Source organism: Nyctereutes procyonoides, unplaced genomic scaffold (genome assembly GCF_905146905.1).
Source record: "Nyctereutes procyonoides isolate TBG_1078 unplaced genomic scaffold, NYPRO_anot_genome, whole genome shotgun sequence".
NCBI lineage: Eukaryota > Metazoa > Chordata > Mammalia > Carnivora > Canidae > Nyctereutes > Nyctereutes procyonoides.
The window spans coordinates 1,458,399-1,481,558 of record NW_026575134.1 but is presented as its reverse complement, the minus strand read 5'-3'; the positions used below and the strand labels follow the sequence as shown (position 1 = coordinate 1,481,558).

At 49.4% G+C, this 23,160-nt stretch overlaps 1 protein-coding gene across 1 annotated transcript in view; it reads right to left on the bottom strand.

Moving 5' to 3' along the window:
• Positions 1-23,160, bottom strand: part of SPATA48 (spermatogenesis associated 48) — a 59,628-nt gene that overhangs the window by 340 nt on the left and 36,128 nt on the right. Inside the window, exons 7-9 of the mRNA XM_055300779.1 lie at positions 18,388-18,429; positions 14,041-14,148; positions 3,974-4,081 (exon numbers count right to left, since the gene is read on the bottom strand). Of these exons, the coding sequence (XP_055156754.1) occupies positions 3,974-4,081; positions 14,041-14,148; positions 18,388-18,429 (258 nt within the window). The remainder of the gene's footprint in view (positions 1-3,973; positions 4,082-14,040; positions 14,149-18,387; positions 18,430-23,160) is intronic.

Below are 23,160 nucleotides of genomic sequence, written 5' to 3'. Positions count from 1 at the left end.
GTTATATACATTATATTGCGATCAGTTTCGCTGACTGAAAATCTATTCTGTGCCTAGAATTACAGTAGCTGCTAAGAACATAGACAAGGAAGCGCTCAAAAGTTACCATACAGAGGCTCTATGGGGGTGAGCCTGGGGCAAGAGACACAGAGAGTTAGAGTCACCTGTCTGCGCTGAGAAAGGACATCCCCCAGAGTCTATGTCAGCAAGGAGCTGAGGGAATTGTGACCAAGGCAGGTGGTAGATAAAGAAGGGGTGCAAGGAGAGAGAGGTGGGAGGGCACAGGGGACATGGGGAGAGGCTCAGGGCGGGGGTGATGAGCCACATGTAGGGCTGAGAGTGGGTTCCCCCCGGCAGTGGGGTTAAGCTGAATGCTCTCACACGACATCCTTATCCTCACATGCCTTAATTTGCTCATTAAGCAGCAGGAATAATGCTGTCTACTTCATCTGTTGCAAAAAATAACACTTTCCCAACCGCAGTTTACACCCAGAGGTGGTCTTCCCAGCGTGGGCATGGGTCATGCCAACTCTCTTGAACAAGTGCTTACAGCCAGTGGCAATTTTGCTGTGCATTTGGTGCTATTTGAGTCACATTCACACACAGTGTGGTGTTCATATGTGGAGGAAGTTACAGAGCACAGAGCAACTCAACCTAAAGTGGACTTTTTTGATGCTATGATTATCATGAAGTCATAACTTTTTATTATGTTGTGGGAAGTGGCTGTTGAAGAGCAAACTCCAGCTCCTGTGCAGGGGGCGTTCTGGTGTGAAGGAAGGAACCCACAGGAAACACTGGGCTGTCACGGAAGCAGGAGTCAGGATAAGTACCCGTGCACGTTCCTTCACCCTCGAAATGGGAGAGTCACAACACTCGTCTCCCCCACCTCCTGCACAATCTCATCCACTGATCTCTTTCCTTGCTATTCTGTGTCTCATCTCAATATTAGCCTAAAGCACAGTCGGCATCCTGCACACCTCGCTCAGTATGAGTTACCGGGACCCCGTGGACCACAGCCCCTTGGCATTGACATTCAAGGCCTAATCTTAACCCCAAACCACCACGGTGGCCTCCCAGGCACAAAGATGCCCGGCAGACACACCAGCCCACCCTCTGCACTAAGGGTGTCAAGGGTCTCTTCTCTCCTGGTGGCCTTACCGGCCTACACCGGGTAGGCAGGAGCATCTTGGTTGACTGGTGATGTCAGAATGTGGATGTCAGGAGGTTGACAAAGAGTGGGCTGGGGGGCGTGTGGAGGGAGGGGAAGGGAGGCTGGGTGTTTGCCTCTGCAAGAAGCTTGGAGGAGAGAGGAAGGGAGGGCACAGAAAGGGGTGGCTACTCAAAGGGGACGCCTTTGATTGAGACAGCAGGGAGGTGGCTGGAGTGGGAGGCACAGGGGAGGGGGAAGCAGGGAGGAGGGAGGATGAAGCTTCTGGAAGAGTGAGACCTTGTCTTTGCGGGGGAAGGAGACAGAAACAGTGGTGGGAGCAAAGATTCTGATGTTGGGAGAAGGAGGGGAGAAGCCACTGCAGCCCCGGGAGATGGGCTGCCGGCACCACGGGGCGTGCAGACTCCCGGCAGCACAGGCGGGTGACAGAGCCGCGGCGAGGGTGCCGGGTGCGGGGTGCCCGGGGCATGCCCGTGTGCACACGGCCTCCCCGAGACAACAGGAAAAACACAGCAGATCAGAGGCAGCATCGGGGGAAGGCAGCTCACTAAGTTCTCAGACTCGTCACAGAGCGCCCTCCACCCCCACTTTCCTGGGGGAATTTTCAACAAAAATACATTAAATACAACGTCACAAAAATGGAGAGGTGATACTTCACGATGGAGAACCTCGAAGGCCCGGCTTGCCCCGATCTCAAGGGCCAGGGTGCCTCCTGGCGTAGAGGGAGCTTTGTGAAACCTGCCGGCGCCCCCGCGTTTTCTCGCTGCAGGCCTCGCGCCTGTCAGGGGCCGCCGTCGGGGGGCGCGGGCTGGAGGTGTGGGCGCCGGCCCAGCAGTGCTTGGGGGCTTCGCTGGGAGTGAGCCTGGGGCTCCTGTTCCCAGAGCCGTGTGCACCCGAAGGATAAGAGCCCCAGAAGAGCCATCTCTCGGGGTCCCCAGGCCCCGGCCGGAAACAGTGGGCCGGAGCGCGCCGTGTGCGGGGTGTGCGGGTGGGGAGTGGGGCTTCCTGGGGTCAGCAGTGGGTTCGAATCTGGCCAAAAGATTCGAGTTCTTTCCCCAGGTGGTAACGGCCAGAGCAACAGGAGGAGTGGTGGGACCAGCAGCGGGAACAGCGGAGAACGGTTTTCCCCTGGGAGATACAGGTTTCCTCGAGATACCGCGGACGCGGGACAGCAGGGTCGTCGGGGTCGTCGGGGTTGTTGGGGTCGTCGGCTGCAGAAATGAGCTGGAGCCACGGGGAGTGGGAGAGGAGGCCCGAGACTCGGGGAGAGGACGGATCATGAAGGAGGCAGGTGTCGGGCACGTTCGCCACCGTCTGGGAAGGCAGCCTGGTCTCTCCGCCGTCACCAAGCGCCCGGGCAGGTGTGATTCCAGCCTGGCCGACACCGTCTAAGTGGCAGGCATCGGGGCGCATTCAGTATTGTCGCTGTTTTAGGTTCTTCAGTGAAGTCAAATTCATTCATCGTCCAAGTTTCCCTCAGTCCTGCCTTAGCAAATGGACCTGTGACATCTGTACACGTGTCCCGAGAGAAGGCCGACCGGATGCCAGCTACCAGCCCCAGGTAGTCCGAGAGCCAGCGACCTCCTTTCCTGCACTTCCCCTCAGGTGGCCCAGGCAGTCCTCGAACCCGAACGTAGGGCAGGGGGTGACGCCCCGTCAGCGGGCCCTTCCTCCGCCGCCGCGGCCCGAGGGGTCAGGTGGGGCGCACAGGGTGTGGACGGGTCTGGGCGCTGCACACCGGGCCACAAGGCCATCCTGGGGCCCCGGCTGCATGGCCAGGATCCCTGGACGCCCAGCCCGGACGTGTCTATGAGACCGGGGCCCTCGTCCAGGGCTGGTAGCGGGAGACTCTCCCCGGGAAGCCCCGCGTCGTGGCCACGAGGAGCCCCCGGGGTCTTCTGCTTGCCTCGCCGCCCTCATCTGTGGAGTGGGAGCACAGGAGCACGTCGTCCCAGGGTCCCTGGGAAGGTGGACCAGTCGGCAAGTACCAAGCCCTTGGTGGGGGGGAGCACCCCCAGGGAGTGAGCGTGTGGTGACACGCGTCAGCCTGTCCTTGGGCTGCGTGACTCCTGCAGGCCGGCCTGGCTCCGGTGAGCTCCTGGGGCAGCACGGGCGTCTGTTGCCTCCGGGAAGGATGCGGGGGGTGGGTAAAGGGGAGTGGGGGGGCGAGCGGGCAGCTGATGGGCCGAGCAGCGGCCCCTGGGAACCCGCAAGACACCCGGGGCACGGCGCAGCCCCCGCGGGAAGGCCCCCCTTGGAAGCCCTCCAGAGCGCCCCGTCCCCCGCCCCCCTCTCCTCCTCCAGCGCCCACGGCTCCCCACCCCCGAACCCCTGTTGCTTCTCTGGCGCCTCGAGCACCTCTGCGCAGCCGTGGCGGCCCGTGAGCTCCCGGGGGCTGCGGCCCTGGCTGTCAGCCTGTGGGCTCGGGCCCGGGGCCGCCCGGAGTGTGGGCTCCTCGGGTGTTTGATGAACGCGTGGATCCTGCAGCAAAGGCGGGGAGGACCCTCGGGGGAAGAACTGCCGCCCGCTCGCTCCCAGGCCACCGGGTTGGGACCTGCTGAAGCCCGCGTGTGCGTGGTCACACCTGTGTCCTCCTGTCGGCAAGGCCAGGCCTTGCGCCAAACGTGTCCGGATTTGGGGTCCTTCAGCAACAGCGGGAAAATGACCACTTCCGTCTTTGGGACTCGACACCCCATTTTCTAAACGATGCAGATTTGCCCCGGGTGTGCGATGACCCCGACGAGGGTCCCCCCCGCCCCGCCCCGCACATCTGGTGAGCACAGGTGTGGCAGGACTCAGACTCACCGGTGGGCTTCGGAGTCCAGCGACGGGGTCGTCGGCGGGATTTCAGGATGTGCAGGGCGGCTGGCTGCGGAGCGCCGCTTGCCGGTGTACCCCGGAATGTCGGCAGAGCTGGGGGAAAGGGTTCAAAGAGAGGGGAGGTGAGAGAGGTGTTCGTGAAGCAGTCGGGGTCCAGCACCCGCGTGTGCAAACCTAAAGGAGGACCCTGGAAACCGGGGCCAACGGGGAAGGGGACGGGGGAGGGAGACGCTGACTCAGACACGCAGGTAGACAGCAGCCCACGCTGGGACTAAGACCCTTCTCTCCAGCCCATGTGTCCCCCGTTGTTTGAATCTGCATGTAGTTTACATACATGATCCACTGTTGAGCTGTTTCCTAACGAGGGCGGACGCCGGCTCTTCACGGAACAGCAAACCCACATGTGACCCCGCCATGCTGACTCCAGTCCTACCGGACACACTTGTGGGCTCGTTTTTAAAGATTTTATTTACTTACTTGGGGGACGGAGAGAGTGGGCGGCAGAGGGAGAAGCAGACTCCCAGCCGCGTGGGGAGCCTGGCGGGGGGCTCGGTCCCTCGGCCCCGGGATCACAGACGAAGGCAGACGCTTCACCCACAGAGCCCCCCGGGCACCCCACACAACTGCGTTTTTAAAATAGTATTTCTTTTTTTTCTAAGATTTTATTTATTTATTCATGAGAGAGAGAGAGAGAGAGAGGGAGAGAGAGAGGGAGAGAGAGACCCAGGCAGAGGGAGTAGCAGGCTCCATGCAGGGAGCCCGATGCGGGACTCGATCCCTGGACCCCAGAAACATGCCGATGGACCCAAGGCAGCACTAAACCGCTGAGCCACCCGGGCCGCCCTAAAATAGTATTTTCTTATCACCATTGTTTTACTGCATTCCTGATTTTAGGCAATTTCTTAAAATTGCACAGATTTAAACAAGCTCCACCCGGCTTGCTCTTCCGCCTCCCCGGTCCTGCTCCCAGCGAGAGGGAAGAGGGGCCAGCACGGCACACGCGGGCAGGCTCTTCCCTCGAGACCGGCAAGCAGGTATCCCAAAGAAGTATCTTAATAGCTCTGAGGCATGTGAATAATGACAAATATTTTGGCATTTTTTTTCAGCAGACAAATGCTTTTCGGTGGATTCCTTGCTGAGCGAGAGGGGGAGGCTGAGCTCGGGCAGGCTGGTGGGCTCAGTCCCAAGGCCACTAGCAACCTGCGGTGTGGCCTCGGGGACCAGGGCCAGCAGGGAATTTAAACCGTATTTCAAGGAGCCGCACGAGTCCTGCCGCCCCGTCCACGAAGCGTGACCGCTGGGGACTTGAGCGGCCAGCGCCCTGCTGGGGCCTCAGCCTGCGGTGCGGGCCTGGGATGGGCAGGATCACCCCGCGCCGCCAATCCGCTGCAGCCAGGGCCAGCCGCCAGCAGGCCACCCGTGCCACCCGCTCGGTGGCTGGCGCTCCTCTGTGCCCCAGCCTCCCCGGGCTGACTTCCCTGGCGCCGACCCTCGTCCCGCACGGACGCACACGCAAAAGGCCACACGGCAGCGGCAGCCGAACCTCCGTGCAGGGGGAGGCAGGCTTCATCTGCAGGCCCCTCGCTCGCCGCCACGGCCTTCACACACCCCAAGACGAGCCGGAGGAAACATCCGGGGTCCATTTGTCTTAGGGGACACTTTCCAAATACGGGGCTTCGGGGAGGTCCCTACAGTGACAGGTGGGGGGGCAGATAGGGGACGGGGTGTGGGTGTCTCAAGGGTCAGGGCTGGATTCAAGCCCCACGACTCCGCTCATCAGCGTGCGACACAGGACCACACGCATAACCCCTCAGCCTCACTGCCTCGGCCTTGCAAGGGGGCGACCCCGCGACCTGCGTGAGGCTGCAGTGAGACTCCAGCTGTGACCGTGCTTGGTGGGGGAAGGCAGCGTCTCCTAATGCAGACCCTCGGCGTCCCCCCGCCCCCTGCCGCACGCATGGATCGTGGAGAGCAGCCAACCACGTGTGCCCCCCACGCGCGGGTCACGGTGCCGGCGCTCCGTGTACCCCTTCCCCACGGACTGCGGGCCGCACACAGACCTTTGTGCATGACTCCTTTACTCCCGACACAGCCCGTCTGTGTCCCTCCACAGGTGTCCCTCCTCGCACGGTGATGCGTCAGTACTGGAACGCTAGAGAAAAAAATAGGTGCCAGGCAGGAGGTTGTAGTAATAAACCCCACCTGTGTCTTGCAAATGCCACGTTACAGTCTTGCTGTGACTACAGGTGGCGACGGCTTACAGGCGGCCAAACAGGGACCCCAGACGTAGCAGAGCGACGGGAACTTGCATCGATGGTAATAGCAGAACTGGATTAGCAGAAGTATTGGATCTTGGGAGACGAGGAAAATGAGGCAGGGCAAGAGCGGGGAAGCCCGCCGCGTGGGGAGCCAGGCCTCTCCTCCAGGCTGACCTGCCCCGTCCCCGACTGTGAAGTTTTCCTCCGAGGATGGAGGCCCGCGAGCCCCAGCCCGGTCACCTGCAGCGGGGAGAACACCCCATCCACCTCTTCATGGCTCATCCAGGGCTGGAGGGGTTCGATGAATGTGAAGGCCGCCAGCAAATCTCTAGCACTTCGTAGGAGCCCAACCACTTGCAGCTGAAATCCAGGATGTCAAGAACTTACGGTTCTAATGAGAAATGTACAAAACGGGAGCCAAGTGGGCGGAGAACGTGAAGTTTATCCAGCACAGGCAGCCGAAAAGATGTTCAGTGGTTTCCCAACGTCCCCACAACCTGAAAGCTCATGGGGATTTTGCAGAGGTACCCATGCCTGACTCCCAGCCGCCCGACATTCTGATTCAACTGGTGAGGGGGTGTGAGCTGGGAATTGGGGTCTTCAAAAGCTGTCGAGATAATTCTAGATAAGTGGCGCTTCGAAGTTCGGAAATCCCCGTGTCAGAGCTATTTTCAGGTTTGTTGGAGGGACCCGGGTGATTAAATCAGAGTTGCCAAATTCTAGGCAGTGCCCTTTAGGATTTCCTGGAATTTTCTCGAAGAAGTGTGTGTGTATGTCAGAGAGGCAACCAAAAACGGGGCAAAATTATTCATGTGTCTGTCTTTCCCCCAAACATTCTGCAAAGCTTCCATGCATGCTAGGGAGGAAATCCCCTTCCTCTGTGTGAGATGTTTTTTCCACTGCCCCTAAAACACCTGCAGAATTAAAATGCCTCTGAAGCCGTGGCCTTCCAGCAGAGCAGTTAAGAGGCCGAAGACGGAGGCGAGGACTTGTCAATCGGGGCAGAGCCTGATGCGGAACACGGTACGGCTCCGTGGGCCTCGGGCACGCTGGCCAGCGCCGCGACGTCGCCTTATACGCTGGACTCGTTGTGTTACGTCACATCCAAGAGCGACAGACCATAAGCCACTCGGCCTTAAGAAATGATTTCAGTTGCATAATAAACTAATTTTGAAATGTGGCCAAATATTTGAAGACAAAAGTCCTCTCCCACGCTGCTGCTACATCCATTCCATTTACGCCTCTGCAGGGCCGTCACGAGGGCACCTTTTTCCACCTTCAGTGCAACGTGCTGACCGTCTGTCGAGGGGAGAGTAGTCTCTGGGGGACACTCCGCAGCCTGGCTGCTGAGGGGGGACGTGGTTTTCCAGGGGAAGGAGGCAAATCTACGAAGGGCGCTGAGATGTGCAGGCCTTGACGCGGACTTCCAGATTGGCTCCGCGTTCCAAGACCCCCCTCCGCGACCTGAGGGGAGCGGAGAGAGGCGGGAGCTCATTTAAAAGGCAGACAAGTCTTCCTCGTTGGTCTTTGCTCCGCAGCTTGGAGTCCTGTGAACCCCTTCTCGTGGCCCCGATTCCCGGAGTGAGGTGGGGTTTCGTGCGCCACTGAGGACATGGGAAGACATCATCACCTAAATTTGCGGCTAATGGGTTTTGTCAACCTAGCATGACAAAATGGAAAATATATGATTTTAGGCTACAAGGAATTTAGTGAGCCTCTTAGAGAAGGGAGCACAGAGGGTGTTTCCTTAAAAGCTGAATAGGAAATAAAGGAATAAACCTGCGGGGAGGGCTTGTGTGTGCAGGGCAGGGGGTGTGCGCGAGGCCTGGGGCTCAGCCCGCAGAAGCTTCTCTGCTGTTCCGCGGCAGCCCCCAAGCTCACGGAGTGAGCGCGGAGCCCCCGCAGTGTCTTGGACGCTGGCCTGGGGGGACCTAATCCTCACAAGACCCGCTCATGGGTCCTAGAGTCGCACCTGCTGTGCAGACGCAGGAAGGGAGGTTTCAGAGGAGGTCCGGGGACGTGTGCAGGGCCGTGGGGGCGCCCCGAAGGTCCGGGCGCTGGGGGCGCCTTGCCACCTGGAGGTCAGGTCGCCGCGCCGAGCTCTCGGTGAAGGCCAGCGGCTCCTTCAGGCACACGTCCCTGCAGGCGTCGGGCTCCCGACGGCTTCAGCAGCACGTTTCTAGACGCACGTGGAGAGGTCCGAAGACGGCAAGTGGGGCGCAGGCCGCCGGGGCCACGCGGGCGGTGGGGGAGGCAGGGTGCGGGAGGAGCACGCGAGGAGCCGAGGCCGGGAGGCTGGCGCAGCCCTGGGGTTGTCCCTACCGGGCCCGGGACCTCAGACAGCGGAGCCCAAGCTCTCGGGGCCACACTGCAGGGCCCTGGGGGCGCAGGCGGAGGGGACAGGGAAGGCGGCCGTGAGCCGGGGTTCCCTCGGTTGGACTGTCGGGTGACAAATGTCGGTAGGACCACAGAATTTGGGCCACTGGGCCGGGCTTCTCAAGAGTGGAAGATGTGCGGGCCCCAAGGTCTGTTCAGGAGCTGCAGCTTTACTGTGGCCCCGAGGGCCTGTACTTGCTTTCCCCCCTTCCTAGAAGAGACACAGAATGAGGCAGAGGCTCCCAAGGGCGGCAGGGCTGGAGCCCAGGGGCCGGGGCGCGTCCTCCTGGGCAGGCCCGAGCGGCCTGGGCCCGGGGCGTCCGGTGGTGGCGCCCGGGGGGGGGCCCTGCAACCCTTCACCCCGGGCCTCGGCCTCGGCCGCCGCCTCCGTGAAGTGGGGACAGACCCTGATCCCGCGCTTCTGGCCTCATCACACTGTTTTGAAAAACAAATGAAGGAGTAGATGTGAAAGTCCTGCGAAAAGGCAGAAGTGCGGCGGGGTAAGGAACTACTATTCATAGCTCGCTCTTCAACCTGGGTTGTGGTGAGGCTGGTTGCTTGGTTTTTTTCTAAGGTGTACGTCCCGGGGTGACTGGCAGGAGGGCCCCGCTCCTCCCACCTCAGCCCTCGGCCGGCACCTGCCTGAGGATCCATGTGGGCACCCGCTGTCTGCAGACGTGAAGGCCCGTAACTAGGGAACCGTGCAGAGTCCTGAAAGGCAGGATGACAACCTCGTGGAAGACAGCCCGGTGGGGGCAGCGGGGAGCCTGGCCCGTTGGGAAAACAGGCCAGCGGTGTCTGGAAAGCACCAGGTGTGGGGGCGGGAGGCATGGGTTCCTGGCCAGCTTCCACTTCCCGGGGCTATGGCCCCAGTGGGCTCCTCTGCTCCTCTGGGCCTGTTTCCCTGCTGGTGAAACGAGGGGGGCTGAGCCAGGTGAGAGGCACCCGCGACACCCCATGTGGGCAGCTCCAACAGCTCGTCCTCGGCAAAAGAAAACTCACTTCCAGCACGTCCTTAGGAAAGGGCAGGACGTCGTGCGTTTGGATCCTGACTTGGCACAGATCCGCTGTTCCCTATCATCCCCACGGTCCCACGCTTGGCACCGCAGCCCCATGAGCACAGAGCATTTCGAAGCTACGTGGAATGAGAGAGAGTTACCAAAAGAACACAAACTCCTCTTCAATCTTGGTCATTAAGCTCTTGCAACGGATTAAAAAAAACAGATTTGGAGGGAAAGGGGTTTCTTGATGTCAGTGTTTGCCTTACCTTTTTTTTGCTTGATACAGATTCTAAGTGAGGAGTGACTGTGTACTTTTTTTTTTTTTTTTAATTTCTGAACAGGACTCTGATCCAGTAAATAGTACCTGTTTGGAGAAGGGATGAAAAAGCCGTTTTTCCTGAGCTTTAGGATTTCCTGTTGAACTCAATAGATGTTGTGGGTTCCTAAATTAGTTCCTAAAATAAATTAGTCTCAAGTTAGAAGTGAAGGACTACAATGTAAACTGCATTAAGATTTTGAGTTCCTTAGCTGTGAATGTTTTGTGATAACTGGGCACTCCTACAAATTAGAAAATATTTCAATTTTAGTGGGAAAACTCTGTTTTTAGGGATTTCTACTACATCAATGGCCTGCATAACTGTACAAATATGTATGTGGAGGTATTTATGGTTCCATTGCTTATAACAGGAAAAATACTAAGTCCTTGGCCTCTGTAAACTGTCATATAGCCTTGTTTGAATATCACGCAGCCATTAACAAGATCTTAATAGTCCCGCATATCGTCAGGGAGAACGTGCATTGTGTATTTCAACTTTGCACACAGACGACAATACGCATGCACCTGTGCATTCTAGTTACTCACGTGTGTGTGGGGGAGAGTAAAAAATATACCGAGCTTTTAGTATTGGAATTGAAAATGGAAGAGATATTTCACCTTCTGCACTTGAAAAATATTTGAATTATTTTTACAGTGAGAACATCTGGAAGGGAAAAAAGATGTCTGGTGAGCTTTAACGCCAGTATCAAAGGAGAAGACAAATGTTAAGGACAAGACTCGTCCTGATATAAATTTATATAAAATTCCCCCCAAAATGAGTTTGAAACTTAAGAATATTTGTATATTTTGCCTCCATAATTCACTTCAAGGAGTCTCCCTTTAGTAAATGATCCCAAATCACAAAAAGAGTCACATTAAAAAGAGCTTGACGGCATTATTTATCATAACAAAAAAGCAAGCAATTTGCATATGTCACCTAGTCGAGTGAACTAGTTGGTGACAAACATATCTACACAAATAAAAATTATAACGAGTGCATAATAAATGTACCGGTGATGATGTTGTGATGTTAAAATGGTAAAAATTTTAAATGTCGTAGGATCCTAGCTAATAAATACACAAAAACAAGACTAAAAAGTGCATCTGACAGATGAGATTATGTCAAAATCTTGATAATGGTTATGTGTTTGGGCGAGAGTGTGCTTATCATTTTTATTGTGACCGATTTCGCTGTACTTTTTCCCATAATATCAGATTCAATTCTACAATTATTTTTTGAGCCCTTTTTTAAACAAATAGTACAATGACTTCACCAGCAATTTGAAAAACCCTGGCCGCGTCAGGTGACGTGGTAACCAGAGAACAGAACCTGACGTTAGTGAGGAAAATGTGAAAGACATTCACTCTTTTGGGAGATTGGTGATCCCAACGATGGAACCACCAGAACGTGGAGCCAGCGGCCTTGACGTCTGAAGCAATGGCTTCTGCTGAAGGAGCGGGAAATAGCTTGGCTTGCCCACCATGAGTAAGTCTCCTGAATTATGCGGAAAATTCTGAAGATAATACATGAAGACATTTTTTTCTTTAGGAAAGTTTAAAATTGGGGCACCTGGGTGGCTCAGTTGGGTAAGCATCTGCCTTCCGCTCAGGTCATGGTCTCGGGGTCCTGGGATCAAGCTCCGCATCGGGCTCCCTGTTCAGGGGGGCGTCTGCTTCTCCCTCTGCCCCTCCCCCCAGCTTGTGAGCTCTTGTTCTCCCTCTCTCAAATAAATAAAATCTTAAAAAAAAAAAAAGGGAAAGAAAGTTTAAGATGAGGAAACAAGGGAAGAGTCACATTTGCTTTGGGAGAGGATGGCACCCTATATTCTGCACTTGGCGCAAAGGTAGTAAGTTCATGTGGTTCTGGGTTTGGGATTTTATGCAAATGGCATCACAGCGTCGTCTTTTAGTTCAGTGCGGTGCTGTAAAAACAACAAAATCTCGTGTTTAGAGATCTGTGTGTATGTAGTGAAACTATACAGCAGCGCAAGTGAAGCGTAAGCCTGCAGCCTGGGAAGGGGACCCAGGTGATGAGCACGGGACGCACACACAAGTGGCTTAAAAGGTATTAGTAAAATATTCTCTCTTTATCTAGGCAGGAAATCACATGCATTATGTGTTATTTTACTCCATATGTTACATTCGACGCTCCGTATTTTTGCCGATCTATTAATATTTCATGATAAAAACGAAAAGCATTTCTTTGTGTTCAAAGGTCAAATTTACGTTTAAAACTGAAAAGGTGACGGAAAGAAGAAACTTTGCGAGCTTGGTGGCCCTCTAGCGCTCAAATCGGACAAGTACAATGAATGCCTTTGAGTCTTTGCTGTGATCCACTCCTGCTCTCACTTCTTCGACCAGAAGTCAACAGCAGGAGGAGTAGAAAGGCCTGGTCCCGGAGCTAGTCAGGAAAAACGGCGCGTTTGACATCCACTTCCTAAGATGCTGCTTCACCCTCTTGGAAGAACCACCCAAAAGAATATGTCTTGATCTTTGGCAAGAATGTTTCATAAGATCTTTCAAAATTTAAAGGAACATTTCAAAAGGAAAAGAATACTAAATTTTTATACGCATAGGATGTTTTAAAATTGATTTTATCCCCAAGCCCTTCTTTTAAGATCTTTAGAATTACTATGTTTAATAGCATTGATTTTCTTGGAAAATTTGAGGAAGAATCACACCAACGGATCCTTCCCTCAAGACTCAGCTCAGATGTCCCACAGCCTTGGTGTCCCACGGGTGAACTGATCTCTCTGTGCACCTGAGCTTTGAAAATAGGAAGCTGACTTTTCCGGGGACTCACTGCATCCTGCTCTTCACCATAAATATTTGTGTTACGACGCTTATTCATCTTCAGATTCTTGAGCTGCTCCAGGGCCAAGTCTCTGTCTTTTTTCTCTTTATGTTACCACAGTTCTTAACATAGTACCCGGAGCATTTTATAGGCTCTTTGGTCTTTTTCTTTGGGTGCATTATCTAGAGATTTAAGTGAGATGCGTTACATAACTGTATTTTAACACCAAAGTTAGTTTTGAAACGTATTTTATAGTTTGGCCAGGGAGTCAAGAGCATTACATAGACTAGATAACGGAGGGAAATGTAAGATTGCTGTAGGAGATGGCATGCATCTGCCCTGCCACAGAGCACGTCTGAAGGGCAGCTCTTGCGAAAGGCAGCTGGTTCGTCTTATGGGCACGACTGATGGGTTTTTTGTTTTGGTTTGTTTTTAAAAGGAATCAATTAGCTTCAAAAATACTGTCATAAAAAAAAAGGAAAATACTATCATGATTCAGTTTGGTCTCACGTGAAATGTGCAAGTTTGTCAGTCATCACAGAAACTGGTGGAATAATATCCATGACACTGAGCAACTCAGGAGCATAATGAAAAGAGCACGGGACTTCAACCCCCAGCAGCATCTGGGGACTCCCGGAGAGCTAACGCCTGAGCTCTAGTGTTCCCATGGGTGAGAGCAAGTAGCTATACGTATTATACTGTATACACTTATAGAGCCCAACAAATCACATAGTAAATAAATTTCTGTATTTATATATGATATATTATGTGCAATATATAATACTATATATTTTAGATATTATATATTTTATATATAGTATATCATATTATGAATTATAAGTTATATATTATAATTTTTATTATGTTACACACTTTATCATCTTACATGTTATGTGTTAATAAGTATATCGCATATAATAGCATATATTATATACATTGTTATTTATGTATTATAAAATATATATTTATGTTGTAAAAGATTATATGTGTATAAATATATAAGTATATTATACATAATTTTGTAATATATAAATATATTTTGTATAGTTTATGTGAAATATTTTAAATATATATTTAAAACATAGAATATAAAATATATTACATGAATACATATCCAGGCACCCAGGCTAGTCAGTGCAAAAGCTCTGTGATCTCAGTTTGTGACAAGTGCTTTCAGGCAGCTGGTGTCTTTCTACTTAAGCTATGTCCCTGACAGACCATCTTTTATTTCTCATTTAAGATAAAGCCCATCACCATGTTCCATCCTTAATGATAACATAAGGGGAATAATTATGAGTGGGACTCACCGACTTGTGTTTGTATAGAGAATTTTAGAGCTCCGAGGCTTGGCGACGGACGTGATGTCTCCAAAGGGGTTGTCGACGTCATCGGCACTTGTGGACTGCACGTAACCACTGTTGGTGGGACAAGGAAAGAAAACGTGGGTTTCTTTATAAGGAAAACAGAAGAAAAATAGTGAAAGGGAATAAAGGGGAAAGGAGAAAAAATGAGTGGGAAATATCAGAAAGGGAGACAGAACATGAGAGACTCCTGACTCTGGGAAATGAACAAGGGGTAGTGGAAGGGGAGGAGGGCGGGGGTGGGGGTGACTGGGTGACAGGCACTGAGGGGGGCACTTGATGGGATGAGCACTGGGTGTTATTCTGTATGTTGGTAAATTGAACAACAATAAAAAATAAATTAAAAAAAAAGAAGAACAGAAGAAGAGATCAACAGTGTCCTGACAGCCAAAAGAAATCTTATTTGCTAACATAGATCAAAAACTGAAAAGACAAAATAAAATTATTCACCATGACCAAGTAGGATTTATCCCCGGGACACAAGGCTGGTTCAACACTCGTAAAACACTCAATGTGATTCATCATATCAGCAAGAGAAAAACCAAGAACCATATGATCCTCTCAGTAGATGCAGAGAAAGCATTTGACAAAACACAGCATCCCTTCCGGATCAAAACTCTTCAGAGTGTAGGGATAGAGAGAACATTCCGCAACATCTTAAAAGCCATCTACGAAAAGCCCACAGCAAATATCATTCTCAATGGGGAAGCACTGGGAGCCTTTCCCCTAAGATCAGGAACCAGACAGGGATGTCCACTCTCACCACTGCTATTCAACATAGTACTGGAAGTCCTAGCCTCAGCAATCAGACAACAAAAAGACATTAAAGGCATTCAAATTGGCAAAGAAGTCAAACTCTCCCTCTTCGCCGATGACATGATACTCTACGTAGAAAACCCAAAAGCCTCCACCCCAAGATTGCTAGAACTCATACAGCAATTTGGTAGCGTGGCAGGATACAAAATCAATGCCCAGAAGTCAGTGGCATTTCTACACACTAACAATGAGACTGAAGAAAGAGAAATTAAGGAATCAATCCCATTTACAATTGCACCAAAAAGCATAAGATACTTAGGAATAAACCTAACCAAAGAGGTAAAGGATCTATACCCTAAAAACTACAGAACACTTCTGAAAGAAATTGAGGAAGACACAAAGAGATGGAAAAATATTCCATGCTCATGGATTGGCAGCATTAATATTGTGAAAATGTCAATGTTACCCAGGGCAATGTACATGTTCAATGCAATCCCTATCAAAATACCATGGACTTTCTTCAGAGACTTAGAACGAATTATTTTAAGATTTGTGTGGAATCAGAAAAGACCCCGAATAGCCAGGGGAATTTTAAAAAAGAAAACCATAGCTGGGGGCATCACAATGCCAGATTTCAGGTTGTACTACAAAGCTGTGGTCATCAAGACACTGTGGTACTGGCACAAAAACAGACACATAGACCAATGGAACAGAACAGAGAATCCAGAAGTGGACCCTGAACTTTATGGTCAACTAATATTCGACAAAGGAGGAAAGACGATCCACTGGAAGAAAGACAGTCTCTTCAATAAATGGTGCTGGGAAAATTGGTCATCCACATGCAGAAGAATGAAACTAGACCACTCTCTTGCACCAGACACAAAGATAAACTCAAAATGGATGAAAGATCTAAATGTGAGACAAGATCCCATCAAAATCCTAGAGGAGAACACAGGCAACACCCTTTTTGAACTTGGCCACAGTAACTTCTTGCAAGATACATCCACGAAAGCAAAAGAAACAAAAGCAAAAATGAACTATTGGGACTTCATCAAGATAAGAAGCTTCTGCACAGCAAAGGATACAGTCAACAAAACTCAAAGACAACCTACAGAATGGGAGGAGAGATTTGCAAATGACGTATCAGATAAAGGGCTAGTTTCCAAGATCTATAAAGAACTTATTAAACTCAACAGCAAAGAAACAAACAATCCAATCAGGAAATGGGCAAAAGACATGAAGAGAAATCTCACAGAGGAAGACACAGACATGGCCAACATGCACATGAGAAAATGCTCTGCATCACTTGCCATCAGGGAAATACAAATCAAAACCACAATGAGATCCCACCTCACACCAGTGAGAATGGGGAAAATTAACAAGGCAGGAAACCACAAATGTTGGAGAGGATGTGGAGAAGGGGGAACCCTCCTGCACTGTTTGTGGGAATGTGACCTGGTGCAGCCACTCTGGAAAACTGTGTGGAGGTTCCTCAAAGAGTTAAAATTAGACCTGCCCTACGACCCAGCCACTGCACTGCTGGGGATTTACCCCAAAGATTCAGATGCAATGAAACGCCGGGACACCTGCACCCCGATGTTTCTAGCAGCCATGTCCACAATAGCCAAGCTGTGGAAGGAACCTCGGTGTCCATCGAAAGATGATGGATAAAGAAGATGTGGTCTATGTATACAATGGAATATTCCTCAGCCATTAGAAACGACGAATACCCATTTGCTTCAACGTGGATGGACCTGGAAGGTATTATGCTGAGTGAAATGAGTCAATCAGAGAAGGACAAACAGTGTATGGTCTCATTCACTTGGGGTATATAAGTAATAGTGAAAGGGAATATAAGGGAAGGGAGAAGAAATGTGTGAGAAATATCAGAAAGGGAGACAGAACATAAAGACTCCTGACTCTGGGAAACGAACTAGGGGTGGTGGAAGGGGAGGAGGGCGGGGGGTGGGGGTGAGTGGGTGACGGGCACTGAGGGGGGCACTTGACGGGATGAGCACTGGGTGTTATTCTGTATGTTGGCAAATTGAGCACCAATATAAAATAAATTTATTATTAAAAAATAAAAAATAAATTAATATTAACCATGATGAGAAACCATCTTGCTTTAAAAAAAATAAATGCAGGGGCACCTGGGTGGCTCAGTGGGTTGGGCCTCTGACAGCAGCTCAGGTCATGATCCTGGAGTCCCAGGATAGAGCCCCGTGTCCGGCTCCCTGCTCAGCGGGGAGTCTGCTTCTCTCTCTGACCCTCCTCCCTCTCCTGCTCTTTCTCTTTCTCAAATAAGTAAATAAAATCATTTGAAAGAAAAAAAGAAAGAGAGAAAAGAGATGTTCCCATTTTCAGTGCAACGGTTGCCAGGCCCCGATGATCCCAAGCATGGGCCGGGGTGGGAGTAGCAGGGGGTCTGTGTGTTTGCACGGAGCCAGGCTGTCTCTGCAGCCCTGGGTTGGCGCCTTCACTGGGGACGGGGAGACCCGGGGCCGGGCAGAGTCCAGCACCTGCCGGAGCCTGTAGGGCACCTGTTGGGGTCAGGAACCGGGAGCCCAGGAATCTGGGGCAGCCAGCAGGTGCCTTCAGGGCCCTGACACAAGGCTATGTGCTGTCACCGTGTCCTCGCAGCACTTCTGGGGCCACGGGTTGGAAGGACTGGTCAACCCCGCTATTGAGCAGTAATGGGGGAGGGGAGGGCGAAGATGAAAGACCCACTTTCTCGGATTTCCTCTGTCCTAGGTACTATGATCTGAGTCTTTATGCTCCTCCCAAGTGCCTATGTTGACATTCTAATGCCTGAGGGGAGGGCGGTAGCAGGTGGAGGTAGTGGGGGGAGCTCAGGTCAGGGCGGGGCGCCCTCGGGAGCAGGATTAGAGTGCTAAGAGGGGGTCCCCGGAGCTCTCTTGCCCTCCCACCCCGTGAGGACACACTGCAAAGTCTGGGCCTCAAGAGAGTCCTGTCCCCACATGCTGGCACCCAGATCTTGGGCTCCCAGGATCCAGAACTGTTAGAAATAAATGTCTGCTGTTTAGAAGCCACGCGGCCCGTGGCATTTTGGCAGAGCAGCCCCAGCGGACTTCAGTCCACGCGAGGCCCCCCCACTGGGGCGGGGCGCATCTCTGCCGACTCGGGAAAGCCAAGTTTAAATTTAGGAAAGGAAGATGAGACGTTGCCTGTCCTCCTGCGTTAGCGAGCACGTCACACCTTCCGCACCGAGTATCAGAGTCTTTCTGGTTGACAACACCCAATATTAGTAGCATCCAGGGTATTTCACTTCATAAAATAACCAATTTGGGGAAACAGAAAAATACCACTCCCCCTTTCTTTCTTTTATCAGAATCGTTAACGGATCTGTGATGGAAGTCCTGACATTGAGCAGGCTCTGTGCCGGCAAAACGTTAGAAACCTGTTCGAAAGGATAAGTTGTCTTAAACAGTGAATTACAAACATGAGTGAGCTGAAAGCCACTACAATTTAGATGTAAATCTAGTAATTTTTAAGACATTAAGAAACACTCTCACTTACGTATACAGAGGAATGTATTTGCTTCTGGAACTTGGACTCACGCTTAGAAAAGAAGAAAATATGGACAATGGAGTTACTGACATTAATGTAATAAGCACCAAATCATCATAGTATTTCTCTTATTAAAAGAAAAGCAAAGTCTTCAGAGAGACCTCATGGGAATTCACCTCTAAGAGTTTGTAATTTTAAACAGAGGTGATTTAAAGGTGTAGTTTTAGGTGAAAATCAAAAACGGGACAAATGGAGTCCAGCTCCTGCAGACACCCGCGTCCCACTTTGCTCTCCGAAGCCCTGTTCTAGAGCCCGTCCCTCTGGCCTCCCTTTTGCTGGATGCTTCCCCGGGGCCCGGGTGGCCCGTACGGGGCGAAGGCGAGCCTCCGATTTTCTTAGATACACGCAGTTTTCCCGATGAGTGGATCTTACTGACTGTCCAATGCAACCCTCCAGGGTAGAGACGAAGCTCACGGCATGAAGGTCAGTGATTCACAGGAGATCACGGTTATTTATAGCATCCCAAGGAGCTCTGGGTTTATTTTGTATTTTCCCTGCTCCAGCCCCAGAACTGGCCATTTCTCTAGGAGTCTCAAAATTTCTTTTATTGGAGAATGGTGACTAAAAGCCAGTATCTGGGTGCTAGAGGTGCTTGTGGCCACTGAGGTGTCCCCGCTCCGGGGTCCTCTGAGCAGACGGAGCTAGGGATGCACAGATGTGTAGGAACCTGTACATGCCCACATGTTGGGGTATATTCCTGCTTCTGCTGTCTGTATATATACTAAAGTCAACCTGAGTTCCCAGGATACTTCCCTCCTGATTAAATCCAGCACCACAGCGTTCATTCTTAGCCTTTCTCCCTTACTTATTTGTATTTCCTCCTGATAATATGAAACCTGCTTCCCAGGATTGACCAAACATTTCATTTTGTTTAAATCTATACACGTAAGAAGTGTTAGAACCACCAACCCATTTCCCTGTGGAGACACGTGCACTAGAGCATCGCCCTTATATGCCATTCAGTCAAAATACTGTTTCCAAACTTATTAAGGTCCAGCGTTACTTGGGACCATCCACTTAAGTGTAGTTATGTCATTTATTTGTAACTTAGATTCTTTTGTCACCATCTGCATTCCACCCTGGATTCCCCCAACCTCTGGCGGGTATGGATGGACATGCGTATTTGTGTATGTGTGTGTTTATTTTACTTTGCATTCAGTAAAATGTGTTCTTTGTGGTGTACGGTTCTATGGGTTTTACAAATACAGAGTCATGAGGCCACCACCACAGAAGCATACAGAACAGTTTATTGCTCCAAATGTTCCCTTTATAGGCCCTCTGCATTCATCCCTCTCTCCCTTCCCAGCTGCTGGCTGCCACTGTTCTGTTCTCACCCTGTGGTTTTGCCTTTTCTAAATGTCATATAAATGGAGTCATACAGTAAGTGACCTTTTAGGTCTGGCTGCTTTCCCTGAGCAAAATGCACTTAAGATTCACACACACTGCTGCGTGTTGCATTTGGTTTTTTCATTGCTGCGTAGTATGCCATTACGCTGGGACACTCTGGTATGTTTGTCCAGTGCGTCCTTCCCCCGGCCTGTGGAAAGGAATCTTGGTTGTTTCTTGGTTTTTGGCATTATATGTACAGCTGCACAAATATTCTAATACAGGTTTTAGTGTGGGCTCCTGGGAGCAACATGTGTGTAGGGGAAGGCTGCAGAGCGAGCAGCACTCTCTAAAGTTCAGAGATGTGGCGATACTAAGACGTGTAGGTTTGTCATTCATCCAGTGATTTCCTACGTAAAAAAATGCACCAGGAATGCCTGGGTGGCTCAGTCAGTTAAGTGTCCGACTCTTGATTCCAGCTCAGGTCATGATCTCAGGGTTGTGAGATCGAGCCCCACACTGGGCTCTGTGCTGGGCGTGGAGCCCGCTTGAGATTCTTCCTCTCCCTGCCTCTGCCCCTTCCCCCTCTTCCCTCTCTAAAAAAAAATATTAAGGGATCCCTGGGTGGCGCAGCGGTTTGGCGCCTGCCTTTGGCCCAGGGTGCGATCCTGGAGACCCGGGATCGAATCCCATATCGGGCTCCCGGTGCATGGAGCCTGCTTCTCCCTCTGCCTATGTCTCTGCCTCTCCCTCTCTCTCTCTCTCTCTCTGTGACTATCATAAATAAAAAAATAAAAAAAAAAATTAAAAAAAAAATAAAATAAAAAAAAATATTAATAATTTTTTTAAAAAAAATTAAAAATTGGGGCACCTGGATGGCTCAGTGGTTGAGCATCTGCCTTTAGCTCGGGTCATAATCCCGAGGTCCCGGGATCAAGTCCCACATCGGGTTCTCCACAGGGAGCCTGCTTCTCCCTCTGCCTGTGTCTCTGTCTTTCTCTGTGTCTCTCATGAATAAATAAAATCTTTTAAAAATATTAAAAATTAAAAAGGCAATGGATTCATATAAACTGGAATATAAATTTTATCATTTGGGTGAACTATGTTATTTCATCACATGATATATGAATAAAAAGATGCTAATAAAGTGTTTTCATTAGTCCTCACAAAATGTTAAGAGGTGACGCTGATGATTTACATCTTTATCAAGCTTGTTTTGTTTATGAATCTTATATTTCGCAAATGTCTTAATCTTTTAACAAAATTATTATCATTTAACACTAGAATCTATTTTTTTTATATTTGGCTGTTTTACACATTTGGCAGAACATATTTTAGATAATCTTGGTCATAAAGTTTACACACTACTTTTAGAATATGGCTTGATAAAATCTGAGTTTGCTAACAAGACAACATTCTTCTCAGTAGTTTCACCATTTACAATATTAGACACAGGAGTTAAATGTGATTATGATTTTGCATATTTTCACTTCATTATTTTTTCTTTACTGATACAAAAATTAATTTCTAAAGGGCAATATGCTGGTTTTATTGAAGTGCTACACAGATTTGAAAAATGTTGTCTTTGATATTATTTTTCCATATTTGAAATATAGTAAGTACTCTCATTAATTTTTAGCTCACTACAGTGAAAAATCTCCTGGATTTAGCAATTAGTTGTGGATTAGGTAAATATAAAATTTAATTTACAATATTAACCTTCCTATTGAGGTGATGATTGAATCTCTAGGAAAGAGAATAATCACACTGTGGACATGAGTTTCTCTTATGCATTATCTGTCTGCTTCACACAATTCCTTATAAGTATCTGCAGTATTTTTTGCAAAATACACATATCTGTTTAGAGTTCCATGTGATTCATTCTTATATTTTCTATTCTATTTAATTTCACAAAATGGTGGTTGTGACTCACCACCAATGGTTGCAATCAACTGGCCACACTTCACTCATTAAACTACTCAGTAGAATCTACTCATTAAACTGTACTAGGGTCATTATATTCCATCATGTGGACAAGTGGATCCCCCCATTCACATTCTAAGCCAGAGTTGATTCCAAGTGGTTTAAAGAGATAAATGTGGAAAGCAAACTGATTTTTAGAAAAAAAGTAAAGAAGAATAATATACTGCTTCTGGGTAGGGAAAGATCTGCCAAAAAACTCTATAATGGGACACCTGGGTGGCTCAGCAGTTAAGTGTCTGCCTGCAGCTCAGGGCATGATCCGGGGGTCCCGGAATTGAGTCCCACATCAGGATCCCTGCAGGGACCCTGCTTCTCCTTCTGCCTGTGTCTCTGTCTCTCTCTCTGTCTCTCATGAATAAATAAAAATATTTTTTAAAAGCTCCATAAAAATCATCAAACATGGAAGAAAATATTGATGAATTCAAAACTTTAGTTCATCAAAGAGCAGTATAAAACAGAAAAGTCCCAGAGTAAAAGGAGATACTATGTTGCATATTACCAATAATTCTTTTTCAGAATGGTAAACACAAAAATTCATACAATTAATATGTTAAATAAAGTTAAGGAACCCAACTGCAAAGGGGGAAAAAATATGTGAACAGGTAAGTGACAGATGTGAACACCCAAGTAAGTCATGACCTACAAAAAAATGATTATTGTCTATCAGGTAAGTGTAAATGAAAATGATAATAAAATACAATTTCATACTCATAAGATTAGAATTTTTTTTTAGATTTGAAATTCCAAACCCTGGCCACAATGCACAGTAACGGGAACTCAAGCATTGCTAATGGTTTAGTTTATGCATACGACTCATCTGGAGAAGAATGTGCCAATACCTAAAATATAAAGAAATGCACACCTCTTGATGTAGCAGTTGTAGACATAAATATGTATATATAAAATCTAGAAATAGTTTTGTGCTTGGATACATGAAGAAATGGAAACATTGTTTCCAACTGCAATAAAATCAGTAAAATAATTAAATTACGAGAATGGAGAAATAAATTGTGGTATATCCATACAACACAAAACTATCCAACAAGGAAAAAGTGAGCACCTAAAGATCTAATGCCAACATGCATAAATCTCACAAATGCAGTAAAAAAAAAAAAGTGTTGTTTTTTTTATTTGTTTGTTTGTTTTAAGAGAGAGAGCATGTGTATGAGGGCAGAGGGGCAGAGAGAGAAAGAAAATCTAAAGCAGGCTCCACACTCAGCACGGAGCCTGATGTGGGGCTCGATCTCAGGACTCTGAGATCCTGACCTGAGCCAAAATTAAGAGTTGGATACTCAACCAACTGGGCCACCCAGGTGTCCCATTCACAGTTTAAATTGTAAGGAAGGTTAAGAGAAAACAAGAGAAAGCAGGCAACACTGAACAACTGGAGGGGACCTGGGTTCTCTTTCCCAT